At 40.4% G+C, this 22994-nt stretch overlaps 3 protein-coding genes across 6 annotated transcripts; 2 read left to right on the top strand and 1 right to left on the bottom strand.

Moving 5' to 3' along the window:
- Positions 1-1918: 1918 nt before the first annotated feature.
- Positions 1919-4286, top strand: LOC126768491 (putative uncharacterized protein DDB_G0289041). The gene is made up of 2 exons (XM_050486641.1): positions 1919-2099; positions 2640-4286. Exons 1-2 carry the CDS (start codon positions 2041-2043, stop codon positions 4246-4248), a joined length of 1668 nt encoding a protein of 555 aa, XP_050342598.1. The 5' UTR covers positions 1919-2040; the 3' UTR covers positions 4249-4286.
- Positions 4287-4347: 61 nt separating this feature from the next.
- Positions 4348-5952, bottom strand: LOC126768541 (D-erythronate dehydrogenase-like). Of its 2 annotated transcripts, none has more exons than XM_050486716.1 (2): positions 4663-5952; positions 4348-4546 (listed from the first exon to the last, which is right to left on the bottom strand). In XM_050486716.1, exon 1 carries the CDS (start codon positions 5865-5867, stop codon positions 4908-4910), a length of 960 nt encoding a protein of 319 aa, XP_050342673.1. In that variant the 5' UTR covers positions 5868-5952; the 3' UTR covers positions 4348-4546; positions 4663-4907. The 2 variants fall into 2 exon arrangements, with proteins under 2 accessions (XP_050342673.1, XP_050342674.1); XM_050486717.1 differs by having other exon boundaries at positions 4348-4521.
- A 2044-nt stretch (positions 5953-7996) lies between these two features.
- On the top strand, positions 7997-19136 carry LOC126768467 (glycogen debranching enzyme). 3 transcript variants are annotated; one of them, XM_050486593.1, is made up of 24 exons: positions 7997-8183; positions 10310-10428; positions 10542-10636; positions 10714-10903; positions 10977-11178; positions 11248-11388; positions 11462-11677; positions 11876-11988; positions 12063-12191; positions 12494-12637; positions 12705-12773; positions 12842-13042; positions 13111-13231; positions 13490-13622; positions 13927-14095; positions 14228-14324; positions 14395-14553; positions 14637-14702; positions 14783-14919; positions 14997-15219; positions 15297-16013; positions 16104-16238; positions 16331-16480; positions 16601-19136. In XM_050486593.1, exons 2-24 carry the CDS (start codon positions 10316-10318, stop codon positions 17588-17590), a joined length of 4710 nt encoding a protein of 1569 aa, XP_050342550.1. In that variant the 5' UTR covers positions 7997-8183; positions 10310-10315; the 3' UTR covers positions 17591-19136. The 3 variants fall into 3 exon arrangements, with proteins under 3 accessions (XP_050342550.1, XP_050342549.1, XP_050342548.1); XM_050486592.1 differs by lacking the exon at positions 7997-8183 and adding an exon at positions 8590-8655; XM_050486591.1 differs by lacking the exon at positions 7997-8183 and adding an exon at positions 10022-10129.
- Positions 19137-22994: the final 3858 nt, after the last annotated feature.

Here is a 22994-nt window from a genome sequence, read left to right as displayed (position 1 = left end):
ACTCAGATGGCGTCATGTTCTGCTGTTCTCGTCTCCTCGTCATCTCGTTCAGAGTTTCGCCTGAGAGCTTCGAGTTACGTCCATTGCTCTTTTGTCGAAAGTAATTTTGGCCTACCTCGCGGATGACACGCACCAGACCATTGGTGGCGTCGTCAATACCCTGCCTGGTTTCCAACATGGCAAATCGGTTCTGTAGTTCCAGCTGGAAGCTTTCACAACCAGCTTCGACCTGAGGCAGAGTTGGTCTAAGAGTCGACTTCATTAACCGCGATCGTTCTATTTTAGTGTTAATATTCAGGGTGCCTCTTACCAGGCGGTGATCACTTCCAGTGTTTACCCTGTTGATCACGGAGACATCCCTAAATATTTGGCGCTTATTGGATAAAATGAAGTCGATCTCATTCATCGCTGTGTTATCGGTCCACTTCCTTTGGGGCTTTTTCTGGAAAAATGAATTCATCAGAAATAATCGCTGAGCCTCGAGGAAGTTTACCAGCATTTGTCCCCGATGATTTCTGCGCCCATAGCCGAATTTTCCTACCCTCGATTCACCATCTTCTTGTACTCCCACTTTGGCATTGAAGTCACCCATAACAATTGTTTAGAAGGTATTGGTACGAGACATAGCTTTCACTATGTCTCCATACATGGCTTCGACCTCTTCGTCAGTGTATGTAGACGTTGGGGCATACACTTGTATAACCTTCAAGGCATACCTCTCAGTTATCTTTAAGACAAGGTATGCCACCCTCGCCGACACACTGCCAACCTCCACGACATTGCATCTGAGTAACTTGTGGATCAAAAAGCCGACGCCACCTTGGGATGGTTGGTGTCCTTCTCGGAAGTAGAGTAAGTGACCGGCATCTAGTGTCATCGTGTCCTCGCCCTGTCTTCGGACTTCTGATAGACCTACTATATCCCAGTTAATACGACTTAACTCTACTTCCAATTCTGTCAGATGTTCGTCCAGCCGCAGAGAGCGTCCACTATACGTGGCCAGAAACAGTCGCCGTTTGTGGTACCCTGCCGTAGCTCGGGGATTCTTAGCACCCCCCATCGCACCGTTACCATGGCCGGTACCGTGGCCAGGAATAGTGTGATTATCGGGAATTGGGGGCCGTGAATTTTTGTCGTCGCTCATAGGGGGGTTTTTGCCTTAGTCACCACGCTTGGCAGGCGGGTTGGTGACCGCAGTGGCTGGAAATCTTTCACTAATAGCGCTGCTGCCCGCTATCAGGATTTGCATTTTCGGATTCCAGCATTTGTGTGGTTATACCGCCACGATTTCGGTCGCCAGAGCCTCGTTCGTTGATTAGCAGGATGTACCATGAGCAGGTGAGGTTGACGGTAGAGAGCCTAGGTTGTTATCGGCTCCCCTTAAATCCCTTTTGCTTCACTTATTGCTTTTAAATCAATTTCACACACGTAAATTCAATATAAAATACTTTTAGTGTTACCAAACCTAACGATAATAAATATAGCACTTTTTTTATGAAAATGTAAAATTTATTTCAATAAATATACTTAAGCATATTGTCAAGATCTTTATGGATTTAGTTTTCCGAATGTAGCATCTGCTTTATAGGAAACTATTTCTTTGATTTTGACAAAGACCTTTTACTAGTTAGATAATTCGGAACACAACTTAATTAAGTATATAATATGGATAGTACATTACATTTTTAGTTTTAATTAGTAATAGTTCTGTATTCTTTTATATTTTTGGCGAAAATGTAATGCATGCATATCGTTGAAAAAGCACATGAAAATATTATTACACAGTCCTAAAAATTAGAGGCTTTGCGTCATTTTAACTTTCAAAATGTTAAAACTAGGCTGTATTGTTCAGATCTTTGCCTAAACCAAGCGAACGATTAAAATAACAACAACATTTCAATTGTGATAATATTTTAGGTTAAGTTATATGTCATACATACCATGCCTACGGCAATACTTGGTTATTGGTTATATGTACATAGTTATTTTTTAAATATATTTGTTAAATTAAGTGAAATATAATCAGTTTATAAATGTTATATGGAGTTTTCTGATGACAGTTTTATTTGGTCTGATGCTTCTAATGACTCTGACACAATGTATGTTAGATTTATATTTATTCATTGGCAATTGGCATGTATGATTAACATTAATAGTTGTTTTTTAATTTGATATTTCATGAATCTTTTTGTGTTCATGAATAATAAACCATAATATTAGATATCGTTTCACGTTGTTTACTTGCCCACAACTATTACGATGAGCTGAATTTAAAATTTAATTATTTTATCCTAACTAAAAACATTCCCGCCAATTACTCAAGTAATTCCTGACTTAGTACTACTTAGACCTGAAACCTAGCGTGATATGTTTTGAAATCCTACATTTAAGGAAAATCGATGCTTAAACTACAATTTAACTCATGTTTTCATAATTTCTTTCGAACGTTTGCTTATGATAAGTTACTTGAATTAATACTATCTAACAAATAATTTTAAAAGAAGTAACAATCCTAAAGAGTGATGTTATTTTTATATGAAAACTACAATTTTATAGAATATATTCCTTTTGTTACTACAAAATAATCCACTAAATAGATAATTGTGAATAAAAAAACTGTAACTGTAATTATTTTCCAGGGAATTTGATATAAAACAAGAAGAAAGTGACAATAATAAAGACAATTTGGTTGAAGATAAATCACATGGAGAAAAAAAGAAGACTAAAAAAAGAAAACATGAGGAACCAAAAGAAGTTAATGGAACCGTTGATAGCAAACCAAAACTTATAAAATCTGAACCAGATAGTGATTTTGATACACCGAGAAAAAAAAAGAAGAAAAAACATCATAACTCTAATAAAGAGTTACAGGAATCTGATTATGATGACAGTTATCTTAATTACAAAGTTAAGCAAGAGCAAGTTTCATTTCTAGAACCTGCACCAGTTAAGACTAAAAACAAAAAGAAACATAAAAAAAATTCAGAATCCTTAAATGAGGATTTGGAAAACACAAGACAAGAAGTAGATACTTCAAAGCATTCAGAAAGTTCTCAAATAGACAATAAATTAAATGTCCAAGAAGAAGAACTTGTTGAAAAGAAAAAAAAGAAAAAGAGTAAAAAAAATACAAGTGACACTATTGCCTTAAATGATGATTTTGACAATTCAGACAATAATTTCCAAGCAAAGAAGAAATTAAAAAAGAAAAAACATGAAAAGGAAATTAATAACAAAAGTTTTGATCAAAGTGAAGATTCACAAATTGAAGAAAATAGTTGCATCAATAGTTCAACATTAGATAATAATTTCATAGATGATGACCATATCAAAGAGAATAGTGATTGTGATTTAAATAATGAATCAACAAATACAGAATCGAAGGCAGATTATGCAATTACCTCTGACATTAAGCCATCAAAACAAATTTCTAAAATATTAGACAGATTGAGATTTGAAGATGAAGATAGTATTGATTCAGAGCCTAAAGAAAATGACGATGAAACAAACTTTTCGAAACATCTCAAAAAATTTTTTGAGAATAATAAAAAATTATCATTGATAACACCTAATGCTCAAACAGAATCTGTTATTACAGAAGATGATGAAGTATGGATAATTAGTGGCCCACATGAGTTAAATGTCAAAGATTTTAAAGGTAAACATATAAAAATAGATACAAAATGTAAGCTGAAATTTAAGGGACAGTCTTATGATTCAGTTATTGATAATTGTACAAAGAAAGCTCCAATATTGTCATATAACAAAAATAAATTATATGTGAAAAATTTTCCTATAATTAATTCAATTAATTTACGCAAAAGAATACCTAAAGCACATATTCCAGAAGAGAATGTAATAACCAATAATCAAATAAACTTTATTCCATTACCGGAAACAAAATGCCGTCACCCGCTGTTTGGTATAAATTATAGAAAAGCTACTAAAATTGCACCATCGATTAATGAGCGACTAAACAATGCCGTGATAGAATCATCAAATGGTGATAAGGAGAAGAGAAAGAAACATAAAAAAGAAAAGAGAAAAGTTGAAATTGAATCGGACGTAGAAACAAAACCTTTTACTGAAACTATACCTATGGAGTCAGCGAAAAAGAAGAGGAAAAGAAAGTCTAGTACGAAAGATGAACATGTAGCAAAAAAAGCTAAGTATAAAAAGAATGAACCAGATTCCACTGATGTTTGGGAATCTGAACAAGCTATAGAAAAAAATCTTTTTGATTTTTAATATTTTTATTATTGATAACATTAAAAGAAAGAAACTGATATTGCAATTTTTATTTAACAATAATGTAAGCTATTACTAGTGTTAAAAATAAGGCATCGATACTTGCATACTTCTTTATTATACATAAAATATATATAAAAAAAATTATTTTAAATTTCTCGACATATAAAAACCATGTTAATACAATCGCAACTCGTTTCGTGTCTAGCCCAATTCAGTCACCGCAGGGTCGTGAATGGGCCAGGCTGCCAGGGGCGCATATTTCAGGGGGCACTGCAACATTCTGCTAAATTACTAACTGCAATAAAATTTGCATTAATAAAAAATGCTTCATGCCATGGAGCAAACTTTTGTATTGTATTCCTTTGTGTATAATAGTAAGAGCTATTTTTAACGCTTAAATTAAATACACACCTGTAAAGTTATTTGTCTTTTCTCTTTCCAGAAAAATAGTATCGCGGAATTCAAACCTTGCCATAGTCGTGGGTATTGATTATAACAGAATGAATTATTGTGTATAGTGTTGTTAGTTTTATATTGTACAATTTTCGAATAATATTTTATACTTGCTTTTATATTTTTATGGTATATTTTTACACGTTATCATACAAACTTTTTAAATTTTGCGTTTATTGTTTCTATAAAATAAATAAAATGATTTATTTTGAAGGATTTAAGTCATCCCGAATATAATAACGAATAAAATCAATAAAACTTTTATCAACTGCAAAACCAAGACGCAGAGCACGGGAGTTATCACACTGACTCGGAAAGCTTGCAACGATACGTTCAATCATTTCATCTCGGTCAAAATGCACTAAAGATGCTGCTCGATCGCCTGCCACTTCCCATAGCGCTTCAATCATCTCTCCTACCGACACGCATATGCCAGGTAAATTAACTACTCGCCATGAACCCAGCTCACCTGCCGGAATCGTAGCTGCGTGTATTATATTCTGCACTACTGTGTGGGGGCTTGATAGCCATAATTTTTGCGTTCTACGAACGGGGCAAATACTCATTTTCCCATTTAATGGTTCGCGTATAATACCGCTAGCAAATGATGTTACGGCTTCATTTGGAGTACCAGCCCTTACGCTTACCGTAGGCAGTCTTACTATTCGTGAATCGACGTAACCACGCCGTGCATAATCATTTAGAAGTAGTTCACACATTGCCTTCTGGGAGCCATAAGAATTTTCAGGGGTTACTACCGTTTGATCATCAATAACAAGTGGAAGGGTACCTCCAAATACTCCAATTGTGCTAGTAAATATAAATCGAAGATTTGGAGCTCGACGTCTTGCCGCTTCGATTAGCGCTCGAGTTGCGTCAACATTAACACGAAGACCCAGGTCCAGGTCAACTTCAGCTTGACCGCTTAATACTGCAGCTAAATGAAACAACACATGACAATCGGGTTCAATGATGAGATCAGCTGCAGAAGGGTCAGCTAGATTAACTGACAGTGTTGTAACTCGTGGATCGCTATATGGATGTGGCTGTTTTAGATCTATTAAAACTAGTCGCGCTATAGGTATTTTTGAATGCTCTGCTAGCAAAGCATTTGCTAATCGTGATCCTAAAAATCCTGCTGCACCGGTAATCACAACGTTCATTTTACTGACGAACTCCTTATTAAACAAATTGTGCAGAAAACTAGAGTACTAATATCAGAATGAGTTGTTAAATAATTCAGCAAATTATTACTATTAAATCAAGTTTATAGCTTAATAAAATACTAACCGTGTCTCGCAATTTTACTTTCGTTAAGTTTGAATTACACCTAAATGTCTGATTCATTCACATGATAGTTATTTGCCTACAGTTTGTCAAATTGAAATGACGATTATGGTTACTGATCCGCTTTTTTTAAGATTGCAGCGATTAATATTTTCTGAAATCGGACTGTTAGTTTCTTAGAAAAGCGCTTTCAACTTGTATGGTTGTTTCACTGTAAGAGTTTGTATGGTTGAACGCGCTTATGATTATTATTATTTTATAATAAAAATTATGTTATAGATAGGTTTTTATTATGTGACGTGTCTTTAACATCGTTTGCTTGATCGCACACGCGCATTTATTTAATTCCAGTTGTTTTTGGGTAATGCATTTGTTAACAATAGGTATCTAAAAAGTCATTACTAACGTAGAATGGATAAAAACCTACAAAATAAATCCATATATTTTTTATTTAAGTACAGACAGAGTACGTTAAGGTTTTATTACATGTTAAAAGATAAGATGTAAGTTTTAAGTTCAAAGGTGGGTACAAAAATATAACGATGACATAACAAAAATAAGGTGATATCAAATAATAAACTTATTTTCTTATGTTTGAGATGATACACGCAACAACAACATGTCTTAGATTATTCCGGAAATCCCTATACATAGTTACAGACTTACTGTAATTTAACAAAATTATGAGTGGATTTTTCAAGGGGCTAGTCTCGGTAACTATGGTTATGTTTTGATTTTTTTCTTTTTGATAGCCCATTTATTTAAAGATAAGACCTGGGTATATAGGTATAACAGCAAGCTGCGATCTTAAGATTTTGTTGGCAACCTTTGTCGTATTTAGTTAATGAGATGCACATAAATACATAACTCATCAAGTGTGTGAAATATGCATCCGAATTGTTAATGTCGAAAGCGACATCCCCAAACGCCTAGACGGCGATTGTAATGTTATAATACATGTTAAAAGATAAGATGTACGTTTTAAGTTCAAAGGTGGGTACAAAAATATAACGATAACATAAGCATATGACATAACAAAAATAAGGTGATATCAAATAATAAACTTATTTTCTTATGTTTGAGCTAATACACGCAACAACAACATGTCTTAGATTATTCCGGAAATCCCTATACATAGTTACAGACTTACTGTAATTTAACAAAATTATGAGTGGATTTTTCAAGGGGCTAGTCTCGGTAACCATGGTTATGTTTTGATTTTTTTCTTTTTGATAGCCCATTTATTTAAAGATAAGACCTGGGTATAAGGTATAACAGCAAGCTGCGATCTTAACATTTTGTTGGCAAACTTTTGTCGTATTTAGTTAATGAGATGCACATAAATACATAACTCATCAAGTGTGTGAAATATGCATTCGAGTTGTTAATGTCGACAGCGACATCCCCAAACGCCTAGACGGCGATTGTAATGTTATAAGCACACGTTGTATTTTGTAAACAGCAGGATACGGTTATATTTTATAGTAGTATTGTACCTACGTAGTTGCAGAAGCAAATTAATTTATACAGGCCTTTTTATATTAAAAGCAACTTCTTTATTAGAGCAACTTTTATATTAGAAGCAACTTATTTCTTTATCTATTTTATTGCTCGTTTTTAAATTATTATCCTTTAGAAATTAAATAACTTTACAAACTTTGTATTTATTTATTATATTCTATCAATATTTTTTATATTTAAATTAACATTTAAACTTATATTAACAAACGGTATATATATAGACAGTATTGAAATTATTTTAAAAATCTTTCAAAACTTACTATAGATCATAGTACTATAAAATAAAAGTCTTAGTAAAATTGTAGTGGTTATGTACTCTGTGGGTACTAGTAAATATATTAAAGTTTTCGAACTTTTTTAAGCATGCTTAAAACAATAATTTTAATGCTTCATTGATATTTTCATTTTGATTTTATATCCTGTTTTCTGTATGATTGTCAAACTTGACATTGATAAATTTTAGAGGACACTGAGGACATTTCTGTCATAAAGTTTTCTGTTATTGAATTGAGTTATGAGAGGGAATTGGAATTCAAATATGCCAATACAAATGTAAGAATTAATAATAAAGACTATAAATGCCCTAGATACTTCAGTTTCTTGTCACAGTACTGTTTTAAGCTTTAGATAGTGCTGAATGCTGGTCAGTTAAAATCGAATAATATATTAAAGTAAGTATTTTATTTTTAAATCATTTTCATGTCATTAATTTTATCATTAAATATTTGCTTATCTTTTTGTTTTATTTAGCTTTATACATGTTGTTAACTTTATTAATATGTATTGTACATAATATAAGCAATTAATTTATGAAGTAGATGTGTTTCGACATTAACTTTTTAAATAATAATGAAATATTTTTTTTTTATCATACAATTAAATATATTTAAAGCCTAAAAAAATGAGTGTTTTCTCCTAATATACATAAATTATTACCTCTGATAATAATAGCATTTCATTGAAATTAAATTGAAAGCAAGTGTGTCCAATAAATTACCGTGACAAAATTGGAATATGATATAAGTACATTAAACAGAAATGCTATTAGCAAATGCATTTATCATTTATGCCATAATCATTTCTTCTTAAGACATGATATTCTGTTGTTTATCCAAACAAGTTGCAAAGATACCATGCTTAAAGGTATGTTACTTTATCTTTATTTAGTTTTTAATTAAAATATTAGTTATCGTGGACATGTATGTTTTAGTTCATGTTTTCATGTTCATTTTTTATATGTAGACCAGCAAATGAGTAATCTAATGGCAAATGGAGCAGTCATCTATATTTCCAATGATTGTTGGCAGCACTTTGCCAAAGTTGGATCTAGGTTATTGTCTATACTGTTCTTAATTATATTTTGCAGGAGGTTAAAAATATTTAATACTGTATGTATAAAATAATATAAAAATAATATTAAATTTTGTTTGTAGTTTTATTCATATTTTTAACAGAAAAAAGGTTATCAGTTGTTCTACATAAAAATTATTAGGTACTTATTAGATATTAATATCATTAACATATAAAAAATATATATTAGAAAGAAAAAGAAACAAAAACAATAAATATGGAGAAACAGATTCTATATTTAAAAAAAAGAATTATCATTTTTATTATTTCATCAATATTCATTTGACTTTATCACATGCAGTTTGTTTTATTATCGCATTCTCTATATCATATCATCAATTACTACACATAATCAAAGTAATTTTTTTAATAGTAAATTTACTAAGGGTTACCATGTTTAAAATTATCTAGTTGCCTGTCAGTATGTATGTACATAAATACCTTTTCAAATGATATATATATATGTATCGAGGTAATAAAATTAATGTAAAAAATATGATTAAGTCTGTTCTATAATCATGAAAAAGTTATAGTACCACCTTAGAACTATTAAATCTGGAAAAAGTAAGGGGACATCGAAACATGGAACAAATTCTAAATAACCCAAACCCGATTGTATAAATTGATTGCAAAAATAACAATTTAATTTGATTGACTTTGCTAGTTTACAAAATATTGAAGTGGATACCGATTGTGGTGACGTAACTTGTATGTCGGCGTTGGTAAAGTAAGTGCTGACAACACGAAATTCATCGTGTCGTCACAAATAATAAGTAAGTCTATATGCAAAAATTACGCAAATTTCAGTTAACGTTAGCTTATATCTAAGTCTAATCCCAAAATTAATTGAAATGTATAAACAATAGCTTGACTAAGTCATTGATATTTTGTGTAATTGACGGTAATCATGGTGCATATCTAAAATAGTTTTTTTGCTAATAATATAGCTTTGAAGACAACTTGTTAACCACACAATTATAACGTCATGTAACGCATACAAAGGATATAATAGTCGTACGCTTCAGTTCCCGCTTTGTTTGAAGACGGGTTAGTTGCCAGCGAGGCTCACAAAAGCTTGTAACCGTATACCGAGTGAGAGATCGTATTTTCCTTGTATCCCGCGGTTATAAAGGCAAGCCCGGCACGTCAGCCTGCGACTGCAGCGAGTACGCTCATGTCGTGCAGTTCGCACGTCATGCAAAAAATGCTTACCCGCGAGAAAAGCGACTACGGCCGAAAGGTCCATGAGAAGGCTGTTATTGAAAAGGTTAATGAAGTAATTAAATAAGAATTCTTATTCATGTTGCATTAACTCGTTTTTGTGACATACTAGCAAAACAAAGATGTTTGATTTGTTTATTATTATTTATTATATATTGCTATATATGTATATGTTTATAATATATCCTATGAAATAGATAAATTTTTGAATATTTATCTGTTACAGAGACAGATGGCGGTGGAGCGGCGGGAGGCGCAGGAGGCGCGCGAGAGCGAGGCGGAGGCGCTGGTCGTGCGCACGCTCACACTCAATCACGGCGAGCACCAGGACGCCACTCTTTTCCGGTATTTAAAATAACGATAACAATACAAGTACAACTGTACAACAAGTGTAAACAATTTTTAGTTATCACTCCGGACTGCCCATAAAAGTAAAATTGTTAATTTTTGTCCAACAGATTTGAAAAAGGCTGCTATTTACAATTCTGCCCTGGACCCAGCTTGCTCGGTCGCAAGGTCTTTCTCTACACCAATTATGTAGTCTCAGACAATCGTAAGTAAAATTCATATCATTCACTAAAACGATGATATTTTAAAACAAATGATTTGATATTTTTTCCATCGTCGCAGCGGAAGAGAAGGGCGAACAGGGCGAGCAGGGTGAGTTCGTGCGCAATCAATACTACGGACTGGAGTGGAAACGTGAGAACGTAAACGAGACACTCGGCTCCGGTCTGCTTCTGACTGACACCGACGCTTACTGCGAGCTACGCTTGGCACGCGCCGGCTCCTTCCACTATTACTTCGTATATGATAGCCCGTCAGTGCGCTCACTAAATCTTTCACAGCCAATCTGATTGTACCGCTGCCGCTAATCTCACCATAATTTGCAGGGAGTCACGCGTAGGACCGCAGGGCTCAGGTTGGTTCCACGTAGCGCCCACGCTTTCGGCGGGCGGCTCGCAAGTGCCGCTAGATGGTGTTATGTGTCAGACTGTGCTCGCCAAGTGCCTCGGGCCATTGCCGCGCTGGCTGCGTGTGCTGCGTGTGGCGCACGAGGCCGGCTACAACATGATACACTTCACACCCGTACAGGTGCGATCATCGCATTCGCTCGTGAGATGTCTCGCGATTGCATGATCGAAAAAAGACCTGGTATTGCAGGAGCTGGGCGCGTCGAATTCGAGCTACAGCATTGCCAACCAGCTTCGCGTAGACCCGCGCTTTAACGACGTGAATTCCGGTCGCGAGGCGACGTTCGCCGACATCGAAAATATTGTCGCCAAGATGCGCAGTGACTGGAAGGTGAGTGGCGTTCGGATGTGCTTTCCCCGATTGATCGAGCGACTATCTAATTTAAAACGGATGCCTGTCGCAGATGCTGTCGATATGCGATGTAGTGCTAAACCACACGGCCAACGAGGCGCCGTGGCTAGCGGAGCACCCGGAAGCGACGTACAACTGCTACAACTGTCCACATCTGCGACCGGCCGCGCTGTTGGACGCCGTGCTCGCCAAACTCAGCGATGACGTTGGGCGCGGCGCGCTTGAGCCCGCCGTGCCGAGACGTGTCACGCAACATGACCATATTGAGGTGAGTGGTATCCGCTGCAAGGGCGTTAGCTATTATTTAGCATTAGCTACCAACCATGCAATCTGAGTCTGTGCCTTTTGCCTGTAATTCCAAAAGCTTTATAAACATAATGGCGACATATAGGTAGAATCTTGCGATTAGACTGTAGTTACTCAGATATGCTCATATTCACCTTTGTCATCGACATTTTCCGCGCAGGCGATACGGCACGTGCTGCAAACGCAGCGCATCCCGGAGGCGCGGCTGCACGAGATGTTCACATGTGATGTGGACGACATCGTGCAGCGATTCTACTACATGGCACGCAACAAGTGAGTGTGGGAGGTGGCCTGACGTCGCCCCGTCCCAGCGGACAGCAGCGCGCATGACGCCCGCCGTGTTGCAGGGTGCCGCCGGTGAAGGGCCTGGGTGACGGAGCGCGCGACGCGCTGCGACTGACCCCCGACCCGCAGCGCCGCCGCTGCGCCGCCACCGTCGACCTCGACCTCGCGCTGCAGATCTATAACGTTTACAGGTTCGTACTGCGAAAACGCCGTTTTATAAAGTTACACTGGAGTTGCTCGTTTTATAAAGTTATATCTTAATATTTGGAAGTGAGGAGATTTTATTCACTGGTACCCCTAAGTCTGCAACTACTGTGAATCTTATCCGAGCACCAAAAGATCTATGTTGTATTGTACATTACATACTTAATAATTTTATCATAAAATTAATAATATTTTAAACAAAATTACAAGATGTATTACTGGTATTATATTATTATATTAGTATTATATTATTTATTAAATTACGTAACCATTCTTCGATCTCTTGCAGATCCGACTGTTACGACGAGGAGTCGCGGTTGAAAAGGTCATGCGAGGAGTTGCGGAGACGACTCGAGCAGCTCAACGAGGTGGCGACCGACTGCATGCGCGATCACCTCTGCTCAGCGCTCGATAACTGCGTGGCCGGCATGCGGTGCGTCGCTTTACCTTAACTAGTAATACAATCATCTATTTTGACATTAATTAATGTACTCTTCCAGATATTTCCGGCTGCAGTCCGACGGGCCGAAGATCGAGGAGGTGAGCGCCAAAAATCCTTTAGTACCGAGGTGAGTACTGGCGATGGGTGAGTGAGTGAGTATGTGGCGACAGCTAGTGATATACTTCCGTGTCGCAGGTACTTCACGTTTCCGAGTGCGTTTGGCTCGCTGGCGGATATGGAAGCAATAATCTACGGCGAGACAGGGCGGTTGGTGATGGCGCACAACGGTTGGGTGATGAACGCGGACCCGCTGCAAGACTTCGCGGCTCGCGAGCACGAGGGACGCGTCTACATGCGCCGCGAGCTTATTGCGTGGGGAGACAGTGTCAAGCTTAGGTGCGCATGATAAATCTGAAAAACTAAACTCGTTTGGTTCGATGCTATTGTTGACATTACCTTCGCAGGTACGGTGACAAACCGGAAGACAGTCCTTTCCTCTGGGGACAGATGCGCGAGTACGTCGAGTTGACGGCTGAAGTTTTTGACGGTGTTCGACTAGATAATTGTCACTCGACGCCCTTGCACGTAAGTTATTAAATTTCATTTCAATGACTTTTGTGTTATGTAAGTTTTTATCGAACACCGTATATTTTTCTATTTTTCTTTTTCGAATTATAAAACATCTATGACATGTTCAGTTAGCGTATATTAAAATTTAAATAAACTAAGTTCTTAAATAACATATTTTAAAATATATCATGAAATCAAATATACCATTATATGTTTGTTTTTAGTTTAATTTTGCGTCATGTAGCAAAGGTATTTATCAAAAGCGCACGGTAGGTGGCGGAGTATATGCTGGACTGTGCGCGCAACGTGAAGCCGGATCTTTATGTTGTCGCTGAGCTGTTTACGAACTCGGACCACGTCGACAACATATTCGTGAACCGCCTCGGAATCACCTCGCTTATCCGAGGTAAGGGATATATTCTAGATATTCAGGTAATGAAATCACAGTATCTGACTTCTTGTAGAACTGTTGGATCAAACTTGAGAAAATATTTATAAATATATATTTGGCGAGATCAAGCATACATGTTTACATTAAATCGCGCTACGATTTAATTAACAATGTAATCTATTATTATGTAGCAAAAGGAACAATAAATTTCTTGACATTTTTTAACACTTATGTCGAGAAAACCTTACCGATGTTGCTACAATGCCTTCGGCTGACATGAGTCCACAGAGTGACCGAAACAGAATATTCCGCGTTACAGAAGCGCTGAGCGCGTGGGACTCGCACGAGCAGGGCCGGCTGGTGCACCGCTTCGGGGGGCGCGCGGTGGGCGCCTTCCTGCGCGCGCCGCGCCGCCTCGCCGTGCCGCTCGTCGCGCACGCCGTGCTGCTCGACCTCACGCACGACAACCCCTCGCCGCTCGAGAAGAGGTATGCTTGAACTCAAACCGCTCCGAAATACATCTAGTTAGATCGATCAGTGTTGTTTCGAGCCGTATGCCTAGTTTGCGTAGGCTTGACTCCTTGGAGCGATAATCATGTTGCGATAATTTTAATTAACAGGAGCGTGTTCGACATGTTGCCATCGGCCGCTCTCGTTGCGATGGCCTGCTGTGCGACGGGCAGCACACGCGGTTACGATGAGCTGGTGCCGCACCACGTGAGTGTCGCGTCGCGAGCGGGAAGCCGGCCGTGGCGACTACGCTGACCTATGTGCGTCTGTATCGCAGATCCACGTGGTAGACGAGACGCGGCTTTACGCGGAGTGGGGTGACACCGAGGCCGACGAAGAACTGGAGGGGCGTGTGAGTGGCGTGGCGGGGCTTTTGGCGGCGCGACGCGCACTTAACGCGCTGCACGTGGAGCTGGCCGCCGCCGGCTACAGCGAGGTCGGCTTGATTTATAATCAAACCTGATGAATAATGAAATTATATTTTTGTTATTATTATGATTTTATAATTATCTGGTGTAGGTTTACGTCGACCAAATGGACGCAGACGTTGTAGCCGTGACTAGACACGAACCGCTCTCTCGAAAGGTGAAGAACACGTTTTGGTACATGGTTATGATATTGTTACTGTTAATGATGTGAATTTATGAAATGCATGTCACTCGCAGTCGGTGATTATGGTGGCGTTCACTGCGTTCACGTCACCGGACGCCTCGTTTGGTGCCCGCTACGTGAAGCCTCTACGATTCGAAGGGCAACTTGACGAAATTATACTCGAGGCTGGTCTTCGACACAAGGATTATAGGTGACGTAATCGACGACATGAAATTTTCGGGGTATTGATAAATCCGATGAACATTTATAATACGTCGGCTGTTACAGGAACACGGGACGCGCATTCCAACCTCCGGGCGCGTTCACGCGACATTCACAGTACATCAATGGACTGAGCGAATACGAGGCGCACCTGCGATGTAGCGTGCCGCTGGCGCAGTCCGCTGTGTTCGCCGCCGAACGCCGCGAAGGGCCGCTCACCGTGCTTGAGTTCCACTCGCTGCCACCCGGCACCATTGTCGCCGTACGCGTGTCTCCGCACGCACCGCAGGTCGAACCGCTTTTTCGAGTCTTTTTTTGTCTTTCTGTATATAATTGAACTTAAAGAAAAAACTTGTTCGTCTGCAGGCTGCCGCGATCTCTTCTCTGCGGCGTACGGTGGCTGCGCTGCACGCGGGACGCGCTGATCCACTCGGCCTCGGGCCGGCGCTCGCCGAGCTCGACCTCGCTGACTTCAATGCCCTCCTGTACTGTAGCGAGCCCGAGGAGCGTGAGCGCTGCGGTGGCGGTGCCTACGACGTGCCCGGCCACGGACCGCTCGTGTACGCCGGCCTGCAGGGTGTGCTCTCGCTGTTCGATGAGGTTGCGCCGCGCGACGACCTCGGGCACCCGCTGTGTGACAACCTGCGTGCCGGCGACTGGCTGCTCGAGTACCAGTGGCGTCGCCTCGAGAGCGACCCGAGGCTCGCTGCAGTGGGCGCGCGCTACCGCGAGGTGCTGCGCGTGGTGGCCGAGCTACCGCGCTTCCTCGTGCCTGCGTACTTCGAGGCGGTGATGCGTGGCTTGCACGCAGATGTGGAACGTACGGCGCTGGCTCGCATGAGCGGTGCGGCGCGTGGCTGTAGTCTGTCGCGTGCACTTGCACTAACCAGCGTGCAGCTGGCGGGTTCGGTGCCATCTGCGCGGCTGCCAGCGTTGTCTCCTGGACTGCCACCGCCGCGGCCCGCGCACTCGGTGTCGTTATCGGCCGGCCTGCCGCATTTCGCTGTGGGCTATATGCGCTGCTGGGGTCGCGACACCTTTATCGCCCTACGCGGCAATTTTTTGCTTACTGGCCGTTTTCAGGTACGTCAAAAGGACGGACCTTTGTTAGTCTCGCAGCCTATGATGCGACTGTCTTTTATATTAGCAGCATTGATGGTTTTCTTTTTGCAGGACGCTCGCTATCATATCCTCGGTTTCGCGGCTTGTCTCAGACATGGACTTATTCCGAATTTGTTGGACGGAGGCCGAAATGCTCGTTTTAACTGTCGCGATGCCGTTTGGTGGTGGTTGCAGAGCATAAAACAGGTTAATAATTTAGATATATAATTTATATTTATATTATTTTAATATTTTATTTGTATTATTTTAATATTAATCGGCTTATAAATTAATTTCAGTACTGTACCGAAGCGCCTCAGGGTTACGCGTTGCTGACTGATCCCGTATCACGAATATTTCCCAAAGACGACAGCGAGCCAGCACCGCCCGGCGCTGCGGACCAGCCGTTACACGACGTCATGCAGGAGGCTCTCGACGTGCATTTCCAGGTAATTAGACAATTAACTTCAGTAAACCCTGGAATTGAAAGGACTGGCCTGCTTCCTCCTGATTTATTTTAAATTTATGGCAGTCTAGTTGGCGTCATTGTTACCGCTCTTTATCCACAGGGTCTCGTGTTCCGCGAGCGCAACGCTGGCCGGCAGATCGACGCGCACATGTCCGACAAGGGCTTCAATCTACAGATCGGCGTCGACCCTGAGACCGGCTTCCCGTTCGGCGGTAACGACGCCAACTGCGGTACGTGGATGGACAAGATGGGTTCATCTGAGACGGCCGGTACTCGCGGCAAGCCTGCCACTCCACGCGACGGGAGCGCCGTGGAGCTCGTGGCGCTAGCGTATAGCGCTGCGTCATGGCTGGCGACTCAGCAGCGTGCCGGACGCTACCCCTACCCCGGCGTGGCGCGCAGACATCGCGACGGGTCGCTCACAGCGTGGACTTTTGCCCAGTGGGCTGACCGCATCCATCGTTCCTTTGAGCGGCACTTCTGGGTGCCGGCCGCCCCTTCAGCGGCCGATGCGCGCCCAGACCTAGTTCACCGTCGTGCCATCTACAAGGATACGCACGGTGCCACGCGGCCCTGGGCAGATTACCAGCTGCGCTGCAACTACTCCGTCGCAATGGCGGTTGCACCCGATCTCTTTGACCCAAAACACGCCTGGCTCGCCCTCGACAACGTAGAGCGACTTTTGCTCGGTCCACTTGGCGTGAAGACTCTCGACCCGGCCGACTGGGCATATCGGAGCGACTACGACAACTCTAACAACAGCGACGATCCTAGTGTCGCGCACGGATATAACTATCACCAGGGTCCAGAGTGGGTGTGGCTGATCGGCTTCTATCTACGAGCCCGCCTCGCATTCGCCCACGAGAACGGGCAGTATGCAAAGACGATTGCGGCCGTATACGCAGCCCTCGCGCCCCACGTGGCTGAAATACGTTCCTCGCCCTGGCGCGGCTTGCCGGAGTTGACTAACGCAAGTGGCGCCTATTGTGCCGATTCGTGCCGCACGCAGGCATGGAGCTCGGGCTGTGTGCTTGAGGTGCTACATGAGCTCGAGCTAGCGCGACGCGCGCGTCCCCTTCCCGCCGACTGACGGCCCCTCCGCGGCCGCCCGCGCCGCGTGCGCCATGCGCCGCGCTCCCCTTCACCACGCCGCCTCTACGCCGAGCCATACGAGCGTCCGCCCCCGCCTGCTCGGCGTGCCGCCGTCCTGCGCCGCCTGCTGCCACGTCGCCGCCGCGCCCGCACTTCGCGCTTCTCACGCGTCGTCTACAACATACTGCCAGCTACACGCGTCGGAGCGCTATCCACCGTCGTGTACAGCGACCGCTACTTTCGCTACGGCCTGCCCCTTAGCATAATGCCGCCTGCTTCCCCGCGCGCCCGCGCCCATCACGTGCCGCTGCGTGCGCCACCGCCGACGCAGGCGCCACGCGCCGGCGTGTTGTTTGATGCGGGTGTCCCGCTCCCCCGTCTCTCACCCCGCTACGCACCGCTGCGTCGGGGTCGGCGGGATCTCCCTCGCATTTTCGCGCCATCGCTAGAGACTCGACCCGGCGAGTCTACCCCAGGCGAGTATCCAGCTCGATACCTTCCACTCGATTACCGTCAACCGGCAGAAGGTGTCGAGCCGCTGGGCACGCGGTTGTCTACCGCCGAGCGTCGGTGGCGTCGTGAATCACCGACGAGTCGGCGCACTTCCGCGTCCGAGTCGGCTCCGCGCCCTGAGTTCGCGTTACCGGATGAAGCGCCGTCGGCGTCACGGCTACAGAGTGCGGCGCCGTCCGCTGACGAGCGATCGTACGGCGTATCGAGGACATCGCAGGCGTCGGGCGCTTATGCAACTTATGAGGCGTATGGCGAGCCTGAGAAGGAGGCAGCGCAGAGGCCGGCGCGAGGTGTGAGCGCGGTGCTGCGCCGCAAAGTGCTGAACACGGAGCGCTACAACAACGGCGCGCGCCGGCGCGGGTCGCGTGCGCAGCGGGCGGCTGTGCGCGCACTGCTCGCCTTCAGTGGCGCCTTCTACGCGCTGTCGCTGCTCGCCTTCTATTTCCTCAGCCTTGCCTGAGTTAGTTGGCAGAAATAGTTCGGTTCCTATAGTTGTTTTTCTCGTGCCATATGACCAGTCAAAGGTCTCCATTAGACGCTCGAAATGTGGAGTTGAGTTCACTTTTAAAGTCGAGTAATTAATTATAATATTATATTTGAAAAATGGTTCTTAGTCAGGGGACTAAAACATACGTGGACTTTAGTGGATGTTTTATATTTATTTATGAAATAGAGAAGAATTATGTTGTCATATTTATAATATGAGATCGGCGAACATGTCGTTCATTTGTTAAAGATAATTTAAATGTTTATAGTTGTTTTAAGATGCTGCTATTATTTATTCTTAAGAATAAATTGTATGTAATATTTTTAAATAGTAAAAAATGAGTTTTTATAGATCATATTAATTATATTATAATATAACAATGCTTCCTACGTATTTTTCTCTGTTATGTCAGGAATGCTTTTTAATCAAATGCACAAAATTATAAATTATTTCTATTTTAACCTTTCCTTGTATACCTTAGTAAATAATACAATAATTATATTTATTTTTACGAGAAAATATTAAAAAAACTATAAAAACGTAATTAATGTGTAATTTTTTTCATAGGTAACACACACTTACAATATACATTTAATATGTATTTCATATAACATACAAAATTTTATAATATAAAAATTTAAGTGTGATATATGAACATCATCATAACAAGCGGCTTGAAAAAAAATGTGGAGATTTTTTAATATTTTTATACTTGTGGTTTTTATACTTACTTGGTGGTAAGACATTGTGCAAGCCCTTCTGGGTATGTGGTACCTCCCACTCATCATAAACATATTCTACCACCAAACTACTTCGTGTTGTTATGTTGTGGTTTAAAGGGTGAGTGAATCCGTGTAACTAGCAAAAGGGGCATAACATACTTCTCAAGGTTGGTGATGCATTGAGGTTGAAAATGATGGGGAATATTTGACACAGTGCCTGGTGGTGACCATTTACTCTCTGTTCGCACATGGGCCAGTCTGCTTCATTATAATTTAATTACTATGACGCAGACTTATTTTAATTAAAAAAAATCTTACATTCTAAAATTTTCCGTAAAAGTTTACTGATTTCTTAGACAAAGAATAATAAGAAACTAACGGATACAGAAGAACTCAGTAAAAACAAACAAAAACAAGCAACAATGATTCAAAACTAAAACTAATTTCTTAACTAATGTTGCACTGCAATTAGGTAGATAAATCATTGACTAATTTAAATCTTTCTGAAGGAGAGAATTTAATTTAATCTTGAAATGTCACAGATAATAGTCATTTAAAGTAATACCTGATTTCGAAATATTGAGAAGCGTTTATATAACAAAAACGTTATTTGATTTTCGTCTCTAAAACTTACAAGATAAAGGGTAAATTAAATTGTTCATTCCATATGATGGCAATCAAAGACGAAACGATATTAAAATTAAACGCCTGCGGTTTAAAGGTATGACTTGTTACTTTCTTTGCTTTGACCCATTGTTCCCTGAATTATTCGCTTACAGAGTGATCACAATAAAGATTATATTTTTAAATAATAAACATATTCTAAATATATATATATTTATTTATTATTTTTAAATATAATCTTTATTGTGATGATTTTATGTTTGATTTAGAAATGTTTGCGTTAATAGGCAAAAACGTAAGATAAGTTGAACAATGTTTACAATATTCTGATGGCAAGAGGAGTCAGATAAGCAAACTTTATATATGCGATTTCCAAGTAGTCCTGCTATATTACCTATGCACTACGAATATTTCATGATTATCTTATTTTATTATCTTCATATTTATTATTCTTCTTTAAGTGTGTTGGTCACATAACCCCTGCAATTTAATGAGTTCCAGTATGGTTTGAAAACACAATTGGACCCGGTAGGTGGCGCTGTTGTCGGTGTGTCACTAAATGAAAAGATGTCTGTATGGCAAGACGTCTGCTTGGTCCGCTAGTAGGTATATATATACATACAAAAAAAACCACAATTACTTATATCTATTTTCGTATCTAAATCCATATCCATAATGATTACCATAGAATATATTTAAGATCTCGGCCAAAGATGTCATGTCAATTCAAAATTGTTCTTTTATCTATTTTCCTCCTGCTTTAGATTATTATTTGTTACAGACCAATACTATATGCTTAGTATTTTGGCACAGGCAAAGTATTTGTAATAACGTGGTTGTACCTAGTAATCTTTATTATACATAACTAGCTATACTGAAGTTGAAGGTGCTTTTTATATACCAAGCAAAATAGCCATAGCCTGTTTCAATCAAAATAGGATTAAAGACAAAATAAATAACTTTGTCAAGATACACTTTTAATTTATTTTTAAAATGTAGTTTAACGCCAATTATAAAGGGATTAATTAATAAATAACATAATTTTAAAATATTTCAATAGTTAAATTACTTTTGTTAAGGGCTTATTTTTGTTTTAAGCATCATGTATAAAATCAAATTACAAACACTGATAATGCGGTCGGGTCAATCTGCGGTTAAAAGGAAAGTGCGAAGTGGCGTAACCGCTTATAAGCTATTGTGTGCTGAAATGAAAATCAATTATGAAAGAATATCTTATTAGTCAATGCACCGTAAGTACTTACTTACTTGCTATGTATAAGTCCTTACATATGAAGTTGGCGTTTTGTACGGGAGGAATATAAAGTCAATTTTTTTTGTAAAATATATTTAATTAATCAAAGTATGCACCGTTGTTATCTATGCACTTTTGTCATCTCATAGGTAGTTCATTGATCCCTTTACTAAAAAAACCATGAGGGCGAGAATCAATAAACTCTTTGAAGGCGGTTTGGACTGCCGCATCAGAGTTGAATTTTTTTCCCTGAAGAAGTTGTCCAAATTCCGGAAAAAATGGTAATCTGTTGGAGCAAGGTCCGGGGAGTACGGTGGATGTCGCAGACATTTCAATTGTAGCTCATCTAACTTAGTGGTTGTTTGTTGTGCAGTGTGTGGTCTTGCGTTGTCGTGAAACAGCAGTGGCCTAGAGCGACCAATCTCGGTTGTTTAGCAGCTAGTTCTTCCTTCATGGTTTACAGTTGCTGGCAATAGATATCTGCCGTAATCGATTGGACAGATTTTAGAAAGCTGTAGTGAACGACACCGGCGCTAGTCCACCAAACACTCACAATAAACTTTTTCTGAGTCAATTTTCGTTTAGGGCAGGATTTGGCTGGGTCTCCAGGGTTCAGCCATTGCGACAAGCGCTTCCGATTATCGTACAGTATCTACTTTTCATCACAAGTAATGATTCGATTTAAAAGACCTTCATTATTGTGTCAGTTGAGTAAAGTAACACAGCAGTCGACGCGTGTTTGCAAGTTCGATTCACTCAATTCATGAGGTACCCATCGTTCAAGTTTTTTTACTTTCCCGATTTGCTTCAAGTGGATTAATACAGTTTTATCACTTACCCTGAAGCCAGCAGCTATCTCTGAAGTGTTTTGTGATGGATCCGCATCCACAATAGCCTTTAATTCTTCATTTTCCACTTTGGTCTCCGGCCGTCCACGGTGTTGGTTCTGAAGGTCGAAATTTCCAGAACGAAAAAGTTGAAACCAAAAACGTACTGTGCTTTCTTTTGCGACACCAGCGCCGTACACATCATTAATTCTTTGAGCTGTTTCTGCATTCTACTGGTGCCACGGTAGAGAACCATTTCATGTTTTCCATTGCAAGGTAATAAGTGACGCCAAAGAAAAAAATAATGAGGAAAAAACAAATGAATGACTGTTTTCAAAACTCAAATGTACCAGCTAAATGAATTTATAAATTTGAATTTGGGATTCTTAACCAAAGAGGAGATATTTCAGATCAAAGTGGTCAGTACGACAAAATGCCAAGTTCATATGTAAGGACCTAATATGTCATGGTATATAGCTACAGTAGTAATATTCTAAAATATTATATCGTACAGCATTTTTTTATAGAATAGGAAAGCGGTCGTGCATATGGGTCACCTGATGGTAAGTGGTCACCAACACCCATAGATATTGGCATTGTAAGAAATGTTAACCATCGCTTACATAGCCAATGCGCCACCGACCTTGGGAAGTAAGATATTATGTCCCTTTTGCTTGTAATTAGACAGGCTCACGCACCCTTCAAACCGGAACACAACAATACCAAGTACTGCTGTTTTGCGGTACAATATCTGATAAGTGGGTGGTACCTACCCAGACGACTGTGCACAAAGCCCTACCACCAGTAAAAATACCTATACATATATTAATAAATAAGCTCTATCATCTATGACTTTTTATCTTATATAATTTATTTAAAGCCAGTAGTTACAATTTGTATTTTAGGAAGAAATTATATTTCTAGGAAATTTTATTTTGCTTTGAATGCTGTAAGTGTATGAAATCAGAAAACTTAAG

The sequence above is a fragment of the Nymphalis io genome, chromosome 5, assembly GCF_905147045.1.
Source record: "Nymphalis io chromosome 5, ilAglIoxx1.1, whole genome shotgun sequence".
Lineage (NCBI taxonomy): Eukaryota > Metazoa > Arthropoda > Insecta > Lepidoptera > Nymphalidae > Nymphalis > Nymphalis io.
This window is presented reverse-complemented; position numbering and strand designations above follow the sequence as displayed.